The 14412-nt window shown below is 44.9% G+C and overlaps 1 protein-coding gene across 1 annotated transcript in view; it reads right to left on the bottom strand.

The window, feature by feature from the left end:
* The window catches only part of AADACL3 (arylacetamide deacetylase like 3), a gene marked incomplete at both ends in the record, with an annotated part of 33478 nt that extends 19612 nt beyond the window's left edge, over window positions 1-13866 (bottom strand). Inside the window, 1 exon segment of the mRNA XM_079945751.1 lies at window positions 13683-13866. Within this exon segment, the coding sequence (XP_079801877.1) occupies window positions 13683-13866 (184 nt within the window).
* Between the last annotated feature and the right edge of the window lie 546 nt (window positions 13867-14412).

Below are 14412 nucleotides of genomic sequence, written 5' to 3'. Positions count from 1 at the left end.
CCACGTCAAAGGATTTTGGAAAATTTTTTAGTCATTATTACTTCAAATATTGCTTCTTTCCCTCTCTCTCTTTCTTCTCCTTCTGGTGTTCCCATTACACATATATTACTTTTTACAGTTGTCCCACCATTCTCAGATATTCTTTAGAAGTGTGTCTTTAATCTCCAAGTATTTGGGGACTTTCCAGCTGTCTTTCCGTCATTGATTTATAGTTTAATTCCATTGTGTTCTGAAAGCAAATGTTTATGATTTCTATTCTTTTAAACTTATTAAGGTGTGTTTTATGGCCCAGGACCTAGACCATGTTGGTGAATGTTCCATGTGCAAGTACCTTACAATAACAAAATGTTTCTAATTACTCTCTATTGTCCCTTGTATCATTGCTGTCATTCATTTCACTTACACATAAGCACATGTAATTAAATATATTATTGCTTTTATTATTTTGAACAAACTGTTATCTGTTAAATCAACTAAGAAAAGAAAAATAAGTATTTTACCTTCATTTATTCATTCTCCAAATCTCTTCCTTTCTGTATGTAGATCTGAGTTTCTGACATGTATCATTTTCCTTCTCTCAAAAACAAACAAACAAACAAACAAACAAAATCTTCTTTTAACATTTCTTACAAGGCAGGTCTACTGGCAACAAATTTCCTCATTTTTTCTTTGTCTGAGAAAGTCTTTATTTCTCCTTCACCTTTGAAGGGTAATTTGAACAGGTACAGAATTCTAGGTTGATGGGTTTTTTCTCTTAATTCTTTAAATATTTCACTCCATTCTCCTCTTGCTTACATGGTTTCTGAGGAGAAATCAGATGTAATTCTTATCTTTGCTCCTCTATATATAGGTAAGGCATTTTTCCCCTCTTCCTTCTTTAAAGACTTTTTCCTTTATTTTTGATTTTCTGAAGTTTGAATATGATCTGTCTAGGTGTAGGTTTGGGGCATTTATCCTGCTTGGTGTTCTCTGAGCTTCTTGGAACTGTGGTTTGGTGTCTGACATTATTTGGGGGAAATTTTTGCTTCAAATATTGCTTCTTTTCCTTTCTTTCTTTCTTATCCTTCTGGTATTCCTGTTACATATGTTGGGCTGGCCAAAAGGTTTTTCCATAAGGAAAACCTAAACCAACTTTTTGGTCAACCCAATATGTTACATCTTTTATAGTTGTCCCACAGTTTTTAGATATTCTGTCTTTTGTTTTTTTTTTCCTCTTTGCTTTTCAGTTTTGGAAATTTCTACTGTCATATCCTCAAGCTCAGCGATTCTTTCCTCAGCTGTGTTCAGTTTCCTAATGAGCCCATCAAAGGCAATTTTCATTTCTGTTTAAGTGTTTTTGGTCTTTAGCATTTGTTCTTTATTCTCTTAGAATTTTCATCCTCTGTTTACATTATCTGTTTGTTCTTGCATGTTGTCTACTTTTTCCATTGAAACCCTTAGCATATTAGCCTTAGTTGTTTGGGTTTTTTTAATTCCCAGTCTGATAATTCCAACATTCCTGCCATATCTGACTCTGGTTCTGATGTTTATTCAGTATCTTCAACATGTAGCTTTTGTCTTTTAGTATGCCTTGTAATTTTTTGTTGAAGGGTAGACATGATGTACTGAACAGAATGAATGATGGTACATATGCTCTTAGTAATGTAGCAGTAAGGTGTGGGGGGAGAGGAAGCATTGTATAGTCCTATGATTAGGTCTCAGTATCTTAGTGAGCTTGTGCATCCAGGGCTGTGAACTTCACCAATGCTTCTCAACCCCAAATTCCCCTCCCTTCATGTTACATAGGACAAGATGGCTGGAGAGGGCTGGGGTTGGGTATTTCCCTTCTCCAGGTATGTTAGGCTCTGATAACATAGATTCTCTAGCAGACTCGGACCTGGCAAAATAGGTTCTCCTGAGGGCGGGCCTTGTTAAGGAAAATAGAATGCTCTGGCATATTTCAAAAGGGTTCCTTTTCCCCTCCGGAAGCATGCCAGAAGCATGAGGGGAATTTTTCTCCAATATTCACTGTGAGAATCTGATAGAACTCCTGGAGACAAAACTCACAAAAGTGTGGGGGCTTCCCAGTGACAGGCGCCCCTGCAGTTTTTAACCCCCAGCCTTGTCCTCCAGCAATGAACAGTTACAGTTCAGGTTTTCCTACCTTGGCACTGGTTCCTATGGAAGTTTCTGCTCCTTGGTTTCTGCTCCAGTAAGTTGTAATCCTCTGCATGTGCCTGTATGTCTCACCAACATTTCTGAGGGGGGTGAGGCCTGGGGAAGGCAGTGGTTTTCCCGGTGTCCTCACTTCCCTGATGGATCTAAGAAGAAGGGTTGTTAATTTTCAGCTTGTCCAGCTTTGCCTTGTTGTTACAATGGAACGACAACTTCTAAGCTCCTTACATGCCAGCCTAAGACTTCCCCATTATTATATTATACCAGATAGTGAACAAAGCTGCCCTCTTCTGGAAACAGTTGGGGGGTGCGGAACACTACCTCTGTCCTCCAGGATTGTTTACTCTACAAATGTCTTTGAAAAGACAGTCTGGATCAAAAGCTACCAGTGCCTGTTCACAAGAAGTACAGAGACATGAAAGACCCATGGAGAATCGTCTCCCAAAAATATTTCCTCATTTCCACATGGTCTTGGCTTCTGGCAAATTTTTCCATGAGTATGCCTCTCCTTCAGCCACTCCAATTAACCTGACTGACAGAGGCTGGGAGGAGGGGGGAAGTCTTTAGTTTATCTTACACAGCATTTGATTAGCAGTACTTTCTACAGGGCCCCAAGAATTAGGATCAGGCTAACATGCAGCAGAGGCAGCCAGGTGAAAAACTCTGATAAGCCATCAGGATTTACCTTGGAAAGGCAAGTGGCTTTCTCTTAAGTTTTGTATTGATTTTTCTATTGGACCTGAAGCATAAATCCAGGTACAGCAGGATGTATTAACAACTGTGCAAACTCTGCCTCATCCCACAAGAGGGAAACAAAAGCAATTTTATCATCTGCAATAACCCTGGGCAGGGAGTCAGGGCTTATCTGAATGTATGTTAGAGCCAAGGTGATGTTTCCTTAAACACTCGAAGACCTCATATGAGGTTTTTCACCTCTTGGGAGGTACAAGTCACTGTATTTTGGGGAGGGACACAAGTTAATATGCACCTTCCACACAAGAATTATGGCCCCACGGGAACACACGGTGCCCCTGGAAAGAAAATATGGCTTACGATTTTGGGGTCAGCCAGGTGGGACCTACAACAGTTGTAGGGTACAGGTTGACAGTAACTGGCTGGTCATATGCGGTAGGGTTTCCAAGTGACAGAGCAGCTTCTACTACAGCCTGAAGTTGCTACAGAGCCTTCTCTTGCTCTGGTCTCCACTCAAAAAAGGCAATAGGCTATGAGGAGTTTTGTAGCTGAGCATGTTGCCTCCCCCAAATCCAGAAATGCCTAATGAGCATTGTGCATTTGTCATAGCTGGTGATACAAGGGCAGCAACTTCTCTCTTATCTTGGAGTTGAACCCCCGGAAATTTCACTAGGATGGTTTCCCCCTTGATTGTTGAGGGGTTCATGTCCCACCCCCCACTTTATTTACGTCTCACTAAAGTATTCTAAACTACATGCTTACCAGCTCCATTAAGGTTAAGTAACTCACTGGGTTCAGTGTCCATGTGCCTAGTCATTTCATACTACGCACTATGCTCACCCCTCGACACTTTCCCCTATCTACTCTGGTCACAAACTGCTGTTGAGTCTCCTTCTACCTCCTTAATAAGATGCAACTCTGTTCTCTCTTCTCTAGCCCTACAGCCAATATTGTCTTTCCATTCCTCCATCTCTTGTTCCGTTCTAGTAGATTGTTTGGGGTTTTGTGTGTGTGTGTGTATATGTTTTTGTTTGTTTGTTTTTGCTTTTGTGGAGAGCAGGGAGGGGATGGGGGATTGTTGTAGCATTTTAACTAACCATTCAGTCCTTTGCAACATGTTTCCCAACTTCCTCCAGCACACTTTTTCTAAAATATAAATCTAATCATGTTGCTTCTGCAATTAAAAACATTAGTATCCCAAAGGCTTTAAGCTGAACTCTAAACTTCTTTACATGGCCTACAAAGCCTGTGCAAGCTATACTTCGCCTGATTTTTCAGACACTCTTGCCACTCCCCCATTCATGCCTCGAGTATCCCCGGGTGATCCTGGGTGAATCATCTCACTCTTGGAGCAGCTGTTTCCCCAACTGCAAAATGATGGGGTTAGACAAGGGATTAATCTTCAAAATATACAAGTAGCTCATGTAGCTCAATAACAAAAAAACAAACAACCCAATCAGAAAATGGGTGGAAGATCTAAATAGACATTTCTCCAAAGAAGACATACAGATGGCCAAAAAAAAAAAAAAAAAAAAGAAAAGATGCTCAAAATCACTAATTATTAGAAAAATGCAAATCAAACTACAATGAGGTGTCACTTCCCACCAGTTAGAATGGCCATCATCAAAAAATCTACAAACAATAAATTCTGGAGAGGTTGTGGGGAAAAGGGAATCCTCCTACACTGTTGGTGGGAATGTAAATTGGTGCAGCCACTATAGAGAACAGTATGGAGGTTCCTTAAAAAACTAAAAATAGAGCTACCATATGATCCAGCCATCCCATTCCTGGTCATATACCCAGAGAAAACCATATTTGAAAAGAGACATGCACCTCAATGTTCATTGCAGCCCTGTTTACAATAGCCAGGACATGGAAGCAAGCTAAATGTCCATCAACAGAGGAATGGATAAAGAAGATGTTGTACATATATACAATGGAATATTACTCAGCCATAAAAAGAATGAAATAATGCCATTTGCAGCAACATGGATGGACCTAGAGATTATCATACTGAGTGAAGTAAGTCAGACAGAGAAGAACAAATATCATATGATACTGTATGTGGAATCCAAAAAAATGCTACAAAAGAACTTACCTACAAAACAGAAATAGAGTCACAGATATAGAAAACAATCTTATGGTTACCAGGGTGGAGAGGAGGGGAGGGATAAATTGGGAGATTGGGACTGACATAGACACACAACTATATATAAAATCGATAACTATTAAGGACCAACTGTATAAAACAGGGAACTCTACTCAATACTCTGTAATGACCTATATGGGAAGAATATGAAAAAGAGTGGATATATGTATATGTATAACTGATTCACTTTGCTGTACAGCAGAAAGTAACACAACATTGTAAATCAACTATTTTACAATAAAAAAATTTTTTAATGATCGGTTAGACTAGAAGAGCCCTATGTCTTTGCTCAGCCCTTAAAAAAAATCAATAATCTTGACTTTTTACTTAACAAATCTTCTATTGTGGTACATTTAGCTGTCCAGATACTTTGTGTGTCCACAATTTCCTATAAGTGTTCCTGGATGTAATTTTTAGGTAGATCCTTGAAGGCAGAAAATGTCTTCAGAAGATGTTATTGTACTTGAGGCTAATAAAGACTTGCAAAGGAAAAAAGAAGACAAGTGGTGTGATTTCCTTCTCCCGATTGGACCCTGACTAATGCAAGAGCATAGAGTTTATCATAAAAATAGACTGGGAAGAGACTAGAGGAAGGTCCAGATTCCTGCTCCCTGGGGAAACCAGATGATGGTGATGTGACGGGAGTTAGGACTGGGGAGAGATGAGAGGACCTCTCCTGGGGGACCCTATGGGGAAGAGCCTCAATGCACAGCCCATAACTATCATCACTAGCTCCAGAAAGTCAAGCCAATGTATTTCTTAGGCAGAGAAGTTGTGTTGACTGTTCTTCCCATCCCCTTCTGGAGACACCTTATGTGGTGGACAGACTCTACAGTGGCCCCCAAGATCTCCACCCCCTGGTGTTCACATGCTTGTGTGATCCCCTTGTGCGGGCAAGACCTGTGATTTGCTTCTAACTAACAGAATAAGGCAAAGGTGTTGGCATATATGTGATTACATTTGTGATTAAATTACTTTAGATTTTAGTGGCTAGCTTGCTTAAGTCTTTCTCCCTTGCTCACTTTAAGGAAGAAAGCAGCCATGTGGGGAAAACTCACGTGCAAAAGATTGTGAGTGGCTTCTAGGAGCCAATAGAGGCCTCTGGCCAACAGCTAGCAAGGAACTGAAGCTCTCCATCTACAACTTCAAGAAACTGAATTCTGCAAACAACCTGACTGAGCTTGGAAGTAGAGCCCTCCCCAGTCGAGCCTCAGATGAAACCACAGCCCCAACACCTTGATTGCCGCTAAGCTATTCTCAGACTCCTGATCCACAGAAACTGTGAGATCATCAATGTGTGTTGTTTTAAGCCACTAAGTTCATGGTAGTGTTGTTACACAGCAATAGATAATTAACAAACTTTTCCATCAAAGCTGCTTGCATATAACACATGGATCATGATGCCTGTCCATGCTCCCAGGATCCCAGTCCAAACTGCTTATGTAGATATCTGTCCCCTCTGCAAGGATCCACGACTCCCTCCTCCATCAGTCATAGGTGAGGTCCTTGGCACCAAGAGATGCTATGGTTGCAGAGAAGAGAGATTCTCCAACTTTAGCACTTGGGTGGGACTAGGCAGCAGAGAGGCCCAGTGTTACTACAAATGTACCTAGCAAACACAGGCCCAATGCAAAAGCTAATGTGGACTGCCCCCAGCATGCAATACAATTATTCTCTTCCTTTTCTCTGTGAGCAGAGAGAGTGGTGTGGGCTAAGTGAAGGCAAGGTTCTTTGTAAAAGTGGGACCAATATATAAGTGCACCAAGGAAAGCTGACACCTTACTGCTTTAGGGAATGCAGTTTCCGTATCCCAGATGGCACCCAGAGATTCCCAAGACAGCCTTGGCTCTGAGACCCTGCCTCTTGGTAACCAGTGATCTAATTTTGGCATTCAGATTAAAGACTTAAGCCCAGGAAAAGTCCCCAGCCCCCAGAGCCCACCCTTTTCCTCACCGCCTTCCTCTTGCTTCTTCTTGCATCTCCCTTTCCAGTGATCTCCTCCAAAACTTCCCCTTAGTCCAGCCCAAATGCAGCTATACTGAGGGCAGAGATCCACTGCAGCAGCATTTCTCAGGCCAACTGGAACCAATCTGTTACCAATCTGCAGGAATTTGGCTGGTGACCTTTGGCCCCAGGAACAATTGGGTGCCCCCTCCTCCAACAGACACCTGACCCCAAGCAGTGCTTCAGCATTATGGGTATATACCCACGACGGACCGTATGGCCAGCTGTTGGCATTCATTCTGCAGAGGCCTTGTGTGTTAGAGCTTTGAGAAATTTTAAAGGCATTGTTTTCTCCATTGACTATTTATTTCACCCGAAAGAGAACGTTAGAGAATGTTGCTAGATCCAGAATTGAACACTGTTGGCACTGAAAGGAAACAGACACAGTTTGGATTTTCTCAAACACTAGGCAAGACTATTCTTAGCTTACTTCTCATCCTTCCCCTGCAGGGTAAGCCCTGACTTAGCATCTCCTTAATCAATAAAATACAATTCATCAAAGGACTCAGCACGTAGCAGAGACCATACTTGCTATGCCCTACTCAGGGCCCCAGGGTTACAGTGTGCTCTTTATACAACGGACTATAGCATTCACAATTTTCAGGGAGCATGGGAAAGAGAAAGGCTTCCAATCACATAATATTAGAGATCCGTGAAAGCCATCCTCCACGTGGTACCATGTCACGGGGACCCCCTGGTCCTCCAAGCACTTCTTATAGAGCAAGATGTCATCACGGAGGATGTCATACAGCTCACCAGGAAGGCTTCGGGAAGCTGGGCAATGGTCTCTTCCTCCTTTATGAGGGGTGTATGTTCCACATCCAACAAGGGATTGTTTTCTAGATAGGCAGCCTCATTGAAAGGGGCAGGAAACATGGGTTGGTAGTCTGTCTTCTTGAAACTCCTGGGTACGTTGTCCGCGCTGACCCACTTCCGGTACTTCTTCCAGACTTCCGGGGGAATGAAAGCACCACTCCAGATGGCATCCCACCAGAGAAGTCGATAAACACGTATTTAAACACGCATCATGAACCAGGTGAGGAACTGGACGTGTTGGTTCTGCGGAAAGGATGGCAGCCGAAAATTAATGAGTTGGACAATGAGATAAATCAGGACCTGGGCCCTGATCCGAGGAAGACCGGATCTGCCCACCAAGGTCTGAGAGGTCAAGGTCGCAATCCCTGCCCCAGCACTGTCTCCGCAGATCACACCGCAGACCTGCCGGAAGGAAGCAGAAATGCCCATGCCTCCTTGGACTCTCTCTTGCCCATCCACCACAGGGGTGAAGGCTCTGCAGAACCAAACAGTTGAAAGGTTGATCTCCTCCAGGAGCTTACTTAAGAAACCCCATTATGTCTTGATGAGGAATCAGGGGGCACCCAGCTCCTGACCATTTCCCCCTGTACAGTGCTCTCGGGGCATTTCCTCACAGGCACCATCCACCTGCAGCCTCCTGGCAGCGTGCAGAACCTTACCTGCCTTTCTTCCTCCACCAGCCTGTCGATCAAAACCAGTCTGGCCTGCGTGCTAGGTCTTTTCAACTATCTAGAATAACAATATCCTCAACAATTTCCTACAGGGTATTAACAGAGGTGCTTATTAACACCTTTATGTGTTCAAGAGATGTTTTTATTATCACCCTTCAGAGATGTAGAGTCTGGCGGAAACTCTGATGGTGGAATTTCAGACACAAGGCTCGGCCGGCTGGGAGGTACGTTGATGGATACTGGCAAGATGCTGTCTTCCTCAGTCTCATCAAGAAAACCAGAGATGCTAAGGAAGTTACATTAAGTAAGTTGTATGAGGGGGCTTGTTCTAGAGGTTGAACCTAAAAGGGCAGTTTTTAGTTCCTCTCACTTGCCTTCTCTAAACTGTTTCCCTGTGAATTGCTGTAATCTGTTGGATTAAGAACCGGAATTCTAGTGAGTGGTACCCACGGCCCCCTCCATCCACTAAAAAGCTCCCCCTCTTCTCTTTTCAAAGAACCTCAGGTGCCCTGAGTCATGGTTTTCTTGAGACGCTCCCAACACTGGTCCCTGCATGGCCAGCAGTTAATTTGTTAGCTAGTTAGTTCATAAGTCCATTAGGTATTAGGGGTTTTTTAATATTAATAATATTAATATTTATTAGTTCCCAAAGACACGTTTAAACATTAATTAATTCGAGTTTTTTGTTCAGTTATTTCAAATAACATTAAAGGAAAGATAAAAAGTTATTTTTTAAGTCAAAATGGCCCCAAGCTAAAAAAAAAAAAAAAAAAGCCTAGAAACGAATATTTTAAAGTTTGTCCCAGGCCTAATTGAAACCGTGCACCTCAGACTGGGACTTGAACCCACGTGCCGGGACTCAAACCCAGCCTAAACCCAGACTGGGACTTGAAGGTATTAGTTTCAACAATGCAAAAAGCACCTGCAGCATCATCACCCCAAACCACAGCCAGGACCTTGACCGGAACCTTCAGCCAGGCCCTTAATACCCCCACCACCATCCCACCTCGCTGCCTTCCCAGTCTGAGAGAACAGTTACCCTGAATCCCGTATCCATCGCTCCTTTTCTTTCCTTTTTACATAGTTCCATTGTATCTATGTATATTCCTTAAAAGTATTATTATGATTTTAATTGTTTTTAATTTTGTAGACAAAGTATCTGGCTTTATGTAATTTTTTGAAAATTTTTTCACTGAGTTTTATGCTGTCAATATTCATCCACAGTATGGTATGCCTTACTTGAACAGCTATGTCATATCCCATAACGCCTGTGCAATAGAACACTGACTATCACAGTTGATTCATGCACCCCCCGTCAAGGGGCATTTGGGTTGTTTCGGGTCTGGGCTGTTTTGAACGATGCTGCGCCTGTCTCCGTGGATGCATGTGCAAGAGTGTCTCTCGGGGCCTAGGACCTCCTCTCCCTCTGTTCTGCAAATCATCCAAGGCCTCTCCCCTCCCTTCTGTCACCCAGGTAACACCCACCGACTTTCTCCAACAATTCACCCAACCGACAGCAGCACAGAGTCGGTCTCCTGGGATAGAAAACCACACAGGGCGCGGTACATGTCTGCAAGACAAAACCGACACAGCAGCAGCCACCTGTAGGGAGGTCGGTGCCCCACGGGGCCCAGCACTGCTCCCCAGCCCCCAAGAAGAGCTACCAACAGTGCTGGCACTGAGTGTGACATCTTCCCTTTCTTCCTATTCTTGGCTCCTGTGAAGTGACTCTGGCCACCTCTGCCGGGACAACACAAAAAGCCAAGTCAGACGCCTGAGTCCACCCCAATCTCCTGAATATCGGGGCTCAGATGTGCCTTGGGGCTCCCCAGCTGCAACGTTTTCTTTTACAGTAGAGGAAACTGTGGACCTAGAAGGCTTGGTGATTTGAAACCGACAAAGCCAAGATGAGGGAAGGTGGGCGTGTCTGCCCTGAAATATGAACAATAATTATATATATGTACAGATGTTATTAAGAAGTAAGCAGTGGTCGCACGGGCCATTTCTATGAGTCAAGCAGTATGTCTGAGGTTCTCAGAGAGCAGCCTGATCATTAATGCATCGACCACACGGGCACAGTGCCAGACACAGAATCTGTACCAAATGAACCACGTCTAACTCAGCAGTTCTCAACCCTGGCTGTTTATAGAAGTACAGGGCGGGGCGTGGGGGGTGGGGTTACACACTCTGAGGCCCAGGCTGAGCCCCAGACCAACCAAATCAGAATCTCTAGGGTGGGAGCACAGGCGACAGGATTTCTCAAATCCCACCAGGCAATTCCAGTGTCAGGGGAGGTGGTGATTGACCATCTGGCAGAGAGAAGCAACAATGGGGCGGGTACATGCTTTGCTAACACGGTTTGGGGAGGTGACAGAAGAAGGGTCAAAACGATTCAGAGTGGGCAGCTCCTAAGGAGGTCTCAGACCTGGCTTAAGTCATCTGGGAGCTTTTTTAAAATACTGATGCTGGATCCCATCCCCAGAGACTGACAGTCGGCCTGGGGTAGGAGCTGGGTGTGACTATGACTCTCAAGCCCCCGGGGGGTTCTAAAGTGTACGCAGCTAGAGTGGGGACGACTGCTAGCCACGACCTGGTCCTGCCGACCTTCCCCACTTCAGCCCCCCACTCTGTGGTCCCGACATTCTTCTTTCTCTTGAGCACCCAAGGTTTTGCACTTGCTCTCCCTTAACAGGGCAGGGACTAGGGTGAGGCAAGCAAGGCACTCGCCTTGGGCGCAAAATTAAGGGAGCGTCCAAACACTCATTATCCAAGATAAATAATAGTTTGGTGCAATATGTTAAGGAATCAAAATTAATGCCAGAAACGTCCGTGATGAACAACATATCGAAATTTTAAATAGAATCCTCCTTTGCTTTTGCACGACTTACCCAGCTCTCTTGCATCCTGCTTTTATATAAACGTTGGTATGTTGTTCATCTTAGTTTTCTGCATCAATACTGATATTTTTAATATTGCATAAAAATATATTTATCTGGATCACTGTGGTTTTGGGTGCCCCTTTAAATACGGAGGCCACGGAGGGTGCCTCACCTGCCTCACCCCATTCCCATAAGGCTTGGAGCTCTCTTTCCCGGCCCCTGTAGGGCCGGCTCATTCTCATCAGTTGATCCTGGGCTCAAACTTTGCCTTCTTGGAGAGGCGTCCTCTGATCGGAAAAATTAAATCTGCTCCCTGAGTCATTCTCTACTCCATCGCTCTGTGCTACCACGATGTGAAATTAGCCTACTCATTTGTTTCACTGTCCAGCCCCCTCATTTGAGTGGGCTCCAATGAGGACCTTTCTTGTTCTCCACAGTGTCCCCCGTGCCTCCAAGAGGGTCTGACACAAAGTAGGTGCTCAGTAAACATTTGCTGAGTGAGCCCCAGTTTTACTTTTGGAAATAACGTCATCCCTCCACAGAGGAAGGGGTACAGACCCAGCCAATGAATGAGGGTGCTCCCGGGGGTCTCTGAAAGGGAAGAGTGATCTTGGACAAGGGTGAGACCAGTAGATGGGAGATGATTCATAATTAACTTCTGAAAAGGGGAGAGCTTCAGGGCAGCAAATTCAGATGTTGTATTTTCACCACCAGGTGGCAGTACACCCTAACCTCAGGGAACAGGTAATGCAAACAGCCCACCTCTTCACATGGGCAAATTTTCTCCTGTGCGGAAATAGAGACACAGACGTAGAGAACAAACTTATAGTTACCAAGGGGGAAGGGGAGGGTGGAACAAATTGGGAGACCGGGATTGACATATTACATTACTACGTATAAAATAGATAACTAATGAGAACCTACTGTATAGCACAGGGAACTCTACTCAATGCTCTGTGGTGACCTGAATGGGAAGGAAATCTAAAAGAGTGGATATATGTATACGTATTTCTGATTCACTTTGCTGTACAGCAAGAAACTATCACAACATCGTAAATCAACTATACTCCAATAAAAATTAATTTAAAAAATTTTTTCTCCTGTGTGGCCATCCCTCCATCCATCCATTTGTTTGTTGGTTCATCCTTTCACCCAGTTATTTGCCCATCCATCCATCTATATATTCATGCACTCATACATCCATTCAAAAACTAAAACCACAGGCCTGGCCCTGAGGATCCTGTAGCAAGCAAAATAGAAGACTTTCTCGCACTCTTGGAATTTCCACTTTTAGTTGGGGAAGGCAGACGGTAAATAAGGAAACACCCGGAGGAATGAGATAAGTTCAGATTGCGACAAGTGCCATGAAGAAAACTTTAAAGGATGATGTCAGGGATGGAGGTGGGGGGCAGGCACAGGGTAGGGCACTAGAGTGGGCAGGGAGAGTTCTTTAGATAAGACGTCCAGGGAGCCCACTCTGTGGAAAGACATTTGAGATCAGACTGGAAGAATGAAGAAGGGGGCACCCGTCTTGCAAAGCAGCGGTGAGGGGAGACACAACTTTGCAGGACTCGGGAACAGCAAGTGTAGGAGATTCAGGGTGAGAAGGAGCCTGGTGTGTCCAAAGCCCAGAGGAACAGGCAGCATGGCTGCAGCAGAGCGAATCGCTGTGGGAGGTGGGAGACCCGGGTGACCAGGTCAGAGAGGTCTGCAGGGCCAGCACCAGCTGTGGGGGGGAGTTGGAATTTCACCTGAAGACCCTGTAAAGCCACAGGAAGTGTTCATTGCAAGACTGACAATTTCCGACTCGTATTTTTAAGGGTTCTTTCTGGCTGCTGGGTGAGGATTAGACTGTGAGGGGTGACATGGGGAGAGCAGTTACTGGGATGTAGGGATAAAGGGATGCGGGCAAGAGAAGGTGGCTTTGGATCACAGGGGTCTTGCAGAGCCGGAGAGAAACACACGGGTTTGGGAAATACTGTGGGGTGAGAACAGACAGGACCGGTCAATGGCTGGTGAGTAGTGAGGGAGCGGAGAAGAGTCAACACTGCAGGGCCATAAACACCAAACGCCACCCCACTCCAGCCCTGGCCACTTCACCACCCTCTCCTTGACCAAGAGTATCATAGTATAAAAAAGAACGTTTTCACACCACCTGCTGACTTGAGCCCAAAGCCCTTAGTCAGGGCTCCCTATAAAAACCTCCAGCTGCTGATTCCTTGGAGGGACTCCGACAAGGTTCCCATGGGAGGGGTGGGTAGAGCTTTGCATGAAGATGAGGCTCTTCCTTCACAAAACCTCCAAGGACCATCTTACCCAGGCTCCCTAATACGGTGCCCCCTCCGTGGAAGAAGATGATGCCTCGCCACGGGCTGGGGGAGGCCACCTTGGGCTGGAACAGCCTCAAGGGTATGGTTCCAAAACGCAGGTTGGTTACCACAAGCCCAGGGTCCTTCTTGATTCTCACGCGGTTGTGCAAAAACTGAATAAATCTGGGCATGGAGCAAACCCTCAATTTCTCAAGTATATTCCCCCGTTAGAGGCAAGAGAAAGAGCGGGAGATATTAGGAGAGGTTAGGATCCACCTGGATGGTGGATGACTCCTGCCCCTTGTAACTGCTGGGATGTTTTTGCAGTTTCTTATCTGCCTCAAAGCCATGAACCTAGGGCTCATCAGGCTCTAGGGTATGTCCAGATAAAGCATTGGGCTTTCAGAATCTCCTCCCAAAAGCTCTTGGTTGAATAGTGGTATGAATTTGCCAAAGAGCTAGCCCACGTTTGGGCTGAGCTGTTGGGCATTGAACTGATCAAAGCCAATGTCCAAAGCAGCTGGCTGGCAACCTTACTCTCTTTGGCTCCCAGCCTAAGACGGCAAAGACGGTCCATCACCTGGGTCAGCACCATCATTGCCTCTCTGGGTTATGACAGACCCTTAGGTCTCATTTGTGTTCAACAGGAAAGAGTCATGGGATCAATTAAGGATGTCTGCCATGGGCTCAGGGGGAAGGGGCAATGGCACAAAGGCTATATATTTGCCGAATGTGAA

The sequence above is a fragment of the Stenella coeruleoalba genome (genome assembly GCF_951394435.1).
Source record: "Stenella coeruleoalba genome assembly, chromosome: 1".
Taxonomy (NCBI): domain Eukaryota; kingdom Metazoa; phylum Chordata; class Mammalia; order Artiodactyla; family Delphinidae; genus Stenella; species Stenella coeruleoalba.
This window is presented reverse-complemented; position numbering and strand designations above follow the sequence as displayed.